Below are 5,000 nucleotides of genomic sequence, written 5' to 3'. Positions count from 1 at the left end.
CCCCCCCCCTTGCATTTGTTGTTTGGCCAGATTTCAACCATGATTACATGATTTGAGCTCAATGCTACTCGTATTTATTTATAGACAATTTTGCTCTTACAATAGCATCGTGGACTCAGGTCAAACATGCGCAGTATGATGCAGTGTGTTGAAAATAACTTCGAGCAAAGACGTCATAGTGTTGAGAGTCAAAAACGCTATGAAACGTCAGTGTAGACGTAAAACCTTTCATGCGTTTTCAAGAAACAGAAAACGGACGTTTTCCAAAACGCATCGGTGTGGAAGGCGTCTAAGTGAAGTATTTTGAAAGCAAAGTTGAATTGTTTACTCACCGACAGAGCCAGGCTAAATGCTGCCAGCTTTTGATAACAGGCCGCGCGATTACTGTAAAGTTTAGCATTGTTTGGGTCCCGCTTGATCGCCTCCTTGTAACACTTGAGAGCTTCCGGAAAGTCTCCTGTATAAATCAAACAACAAGAACAACAACAGTCTGTTATTATATACTCAACAGAATATCGCGTTTTTGATTGGTCAATGACGAATGCATAAAAAAAGAGGTGTTACGGAAGCTGCTACGGAAACATAGTGATGGAGTAATACCAGAAACCCATAAGGGTTGAAACGTGTAACGCGCGTTCACAGTTTCCGAATATTCAGTGCGAACTGATTGGTTGAATGTTTCAGTGCTAAGTACCATATTTGGAAACCCCTCGCTCTTGTTATTCCAAATATGGTACTTAGCAAATTAAACATTCAGAAGCTTGTTTTCCAGCACACAAGGGGCCGTTACACGTTTCAACCCTTATGGGTTTTCTGGTAATACTTTCTGTCACATATTTTGTAGAAATTGTATCATATCATAATAATTTGTACATGGACCAACGCCCCGTTTACATTCTTCTGTAATGCAGATCTTATTTTTAAAAACACAGACAGATTTTACAGCAATTTTGTCATGAATAGAAGAACAAAGTTTTAAGGTGTGGCATGTAAAACCCATTTTTTACCACAATTGCCTGTAATCTCGCAATCTGATTGGCTAATTTGCCGTTGTCGATGAGAGTCTAGACAACGCTGCAGGTCCACATCAGCTCCTTAGCTGCCACTACCGACCTGCTTTAACAAATAAAGTATGTATGTATGTATGTATGTACGCGTCATGCTCGCGTCATTTTGTCACGCAGTGTAATAGCCAATCAGGAACGCTCATTTTGGGAAATAAACCAATCATATTGCGGGGAAGTTGTAGACAACGCTTGCTCTTGCTTTGAGTCACGATTTTGGTCACGCTCTAAAACAAAAACTTTCTTTGGCGTTGAATATTGTGGTAAAAAAACAAATCGAAAGTGGTTCAGCGTTGTCTGTACTCTTATCGACAACGATATTGGTCATCACAGTGGTCAAAATTTGTTGTGGACTCACTCGGCGCACAACTTTTTGACCACTGTGATGACGAATACCGTTGTCGATAAGAGTACAGACAACGCTGAACCACTTTCGATTTGTTAAATTCCCACCCTTCTTCTTTTCCTCCACGTTGTTTTTAGCTCCAGGTTTTCAATGTTTTGCCACCCACTTATTACCCAATTACATGTACCCTGGGGACTTCCCCTGCCAATCGTATTCCCTGACTTCCTCCACATTCTCCCGCCCCTGTTGCCACAGTCCCAACGTACCTTTCTTAAAAAGAGCATTCCCCTTGTCCTTCTCTTCCTCTGCTTTTTCTGGATCTATATAAGCCAATCTTTCTTGCTCTTTCAAAGCCTTTTCTGCCTGAAAAGTAATGATGACATTTGGTGCTTAACCCGTTCATTCCTGTAAGGGCCACTAAGACTTATAGATTTTACTCTGTCTAACGCCAGACGATTTTACTCGTCAAGGGGGAACCCGTTGGAAGTGAAAGGGTTAAAAGCTTTGCAGCATTGTTCAATGCTCGTTTTGGTGATAAAATCCACTCAGATCAGAGAAGAAAAAACAATCTACACCCACATGATACCTCACATGTACAAGGACTACAGACCAGAGGCCCAATTTCAACTCTACTTCATAAATTTGTGTGGGACAGTAAATATCCAGCATACCCACTAGGCCCAATGAGTAGATGCACATTACAGAGCAAGGGGTCCCTCATGTTCAGACAATAGTTTTATGCATGCAGAAGTGTGTCACCTGACACACCAACCAGCAGAGAAGAGGAAAGAAGACTCTGCCAACAGCAGAAACATTTTTTGAGGAGTCGAACTTGGGGCTCCAACCGCTGTGCTCCAAAGAAGGTTTTCAAAGAATTCTAAAACCTGTTTGACATCCCTACAGACACACAGTAAATTAAGATCTCTGCCTGTGACAAGTTAAGAAGGCTTTGCGGAACAAAACCCTACCTCCTGCACTTTCTTGAGCACATCCGGTGTCCTGTGTTCAACCAAAGATTTATTGTATGCATCAATGGCTTCTGTGAGCTTTCCTTGCTTGTTGTAAGCATTTCCAATCCTGCCATAAGCTCTATACAAAACAAGAATGCTTACACTTAGACGTTAAGATAGATATACTGTCAGGGAAACCGAGCGTATATGTTGAGCACAAATTTGTTAACCAACAAGAGCCATAAACAGCAGAGTGCTGTAATATGTTCTTCATCAAAGTCCCTTATGGCAACCTGTCTGTAACAATCTATAAGTTGTTTGCCTTCCTTGTTTTGAAGCCCCTCACAGTCAGTTAATCTATTTCCATATAATTTCTTCAAAGGGTTGTCTCTGTATCTGCTACGACTGCCACTCACCATCTTGAATTACAGGGCTTGCTTAAATGAACCCCAGCAAACACAGAGGCAATTTTATTTCTATTCTGCCAATATTTTAAAGATTTGATTCAATTATTCAACTCTAGCCCTGCCTAGATGTTTTAAACTTTGATTGCCATGGAATTTTTTTTCTTCTTTAATAATATACACACCAGACATAGACACTGACAGTTTTAAATTGCGTTTCATACAAAAATACACAGCATTCAAAAAGGAACCAAATAAGCACCTATTAATGAATATAACTTTTAAGAAAACAACTATGCATTTTACAGTAATCTTCTTAGAAAAACTCTCAAGATTATTATCAAATGACAGAAATTAAAAGGAGATATTGACAGTTACAGGTTTTCCTTGGTTTGATGCCAGACAATAATTTCACTTGTCATTAAGGAAGCCCTTAAATATGGGGGAAAGGTTAAGGATTATTGAACACTTTGACTCCCAGGCCGGCCTCAACCAGCCATACTTAGTGTTTTACTAATTTGTATTTGTCTAATGCCAGACAATTTTACTCGTCAATGGGGAACCCCTGGGGGTCAATGGGTTCACACAGTGACTCTACAAATTTGTCAACGGAGGATGTTTTGTTGTGCAGCAAGAATGCACTATCTTGTTTAAATTATTTTACGCATTCAGATTGTGGCTATTATTATACATTGAGCTCACTATCTCTTTCCTGATTGGCCAAAGGCCTACAGTGAATTTTCGAAATCAGCGCCCGTGACGTCATAACTGCAGATTATACATTAATCATGTCAAGGTCAGCCAAGGTCACGGGTAATCATGTCATGTATGACCGCAGTGCATGATTTCTTAGGGTAATCATGTCAAGTTCGCGCGCTTTGTGTTGCTTGCTGTCAGTGAAGAAGCACAACAATGACTTCTAGGTTTTTTTTTTCCTTCAATGTATAATAAAACAATAATTATTATTAGATTCGGTTTTTGTGATATCCAGAATAATCAAGGTCTCGGTAAGGGTTATCAGCCTCAGCCTTCGGCTTCGGCTGATAACCCTTACCTCGACCTTGATTATTCTGGATATCACAAAAACCTCATCCAATAATTGTTTATAAACTTCACGGTTCATTTAAGCATAGGTGTATCATTGCAGCCTTGAAATGCAACTTATGTCCTTACTTTGCAATCATTTGATAGCCTCCACCATGATCTCTGGCTACAGAAACTGCTTTATTACACTCTTCTATGCATTCATCAAACTTTGCTTGTTCAAAATACACAGCTAAAAAAACAAAAATAATACACAATGAAACCTGGCTTCAGTTACCAATTTATTTAAGTGTAAAACCACTTCTTGCCTACATATCTAACGTAATGTAGCTTTATGGTACTTTGCGGAGATGTCACAAATAAGTGTTGTTAGCTCTTAATCTATTTCTGGTATCAGTTTTTCATTCAGTTCAATTTTAATTCTTTCAAATCCGTTGCCGCCATTTTGGAGAAGGGTCTATAGTTGGCGCTAATGGATGCCTGATGCATTGTGTAGAGACGTGCCTTAAAAATGAAGTACACGGAACAAGACAGCGCAAACCCTGAGCTCTGTTGCCAGCTGAATTAGAATGCATAATTATTGCAGTCGTCTTTGAACCTGCTCAAGTTGTTCACATTATTGTCACGATCATTTCAACATAAAAGGATTCATACAGGGCTGTACATGTGGATACAACATAGTAAGGACACGTTCAATAACCAACCCGCTCTGTTGGTGAGAAAGCTAGCATTGGTTGGATCAAGTTCAATAGCTTTGCCATAGTGCTCCAAAGCTGTCTCAAAATCTTTCTTCTTGTATGCAGCATTTCCCAGCTCTTTCTCCTCTAGACTCTGGAAAATGAAATTTAGTTACATTTAGAAAAACCTAGAGAGCGGTGACAAATCCTTTCACAGCATCTTGTCATGATTATTTATCTTATTTACCCAGTTCAAAGAGTAGGGTATCTTTTTCCTGTGCCTCGCATGGGGTGGGGAGGGGGTAGGGGGGTAGGGGGGTAGGGGGGAACTGCTTGCAAGATAATCAAAACAAGCAATACAAAGATTAAGCCTGAGGTTTACAAAATAAATGGTCAGTAATTTAACTGAAATGTGCTGTTGTCCTAAACTCAATAATAGCTTTTTTTATTCAACTCATTGACTCCTAGGAGTGAGACTTTAATTGTTTTCACTCTGTCAAATACCAGATGATTTA

The 5,000-nt window shown here is 39.6% G+C and overlaps 1 protein-coding gene across 1 annotated transcript in view; it reads right to left on the bottom strand.

Moving 5' to 3' along the window:
- Positions 1-5,000, bottom strand: part of LOC138026224 (stress-induced-phosphoprotein 1-like) — a 17,547-nt gene that overhangs the window by 7,146 nt on the left and 5,401 nt on the right. Inside the window, exons 7-11 of the mRNA XM_068873463.1 lie at positions 4,513-4,639; positions 3,938-4,040; positions 2,379-2,499; positions 1,677-1,773; positions 333-457 (exon numbers count right to left, since the gene is read on the bottom strand). Of these exons, the coding sequence (XP_068729564.1) occupies positions 333-457; positions 1,677-1,773; positions 2,379-2,499; positions 3,938-4,040; positions 4,513-4,639 (573 nt within the window). The remainder of the gene's footprint in view (positions 1-332; positions 458-1,676; positions 1,774-2,378; positions 2,500-3,937; positions 4,041-4,512; positions 4,640-5,000) is intronic.

Source organism: Montipora capricornis, chromosome 12, assembly GCF_036669925.1.
Source record: "Montipora capricornis isolate CH-2021 chromosome 12, ASM3666992v2, whole genome shotgun sequence".
In the NCBI taxonomy this organism is placed as follows: Eukaryota; Metazoa; Cnidaria; class Anthozoa; order Scleractinia; family Acroporidae; genus Montipora; species Montipora capricornis.
This window is presented reverse-complemented; position numbering and strand designations above follow the sequence as displayed.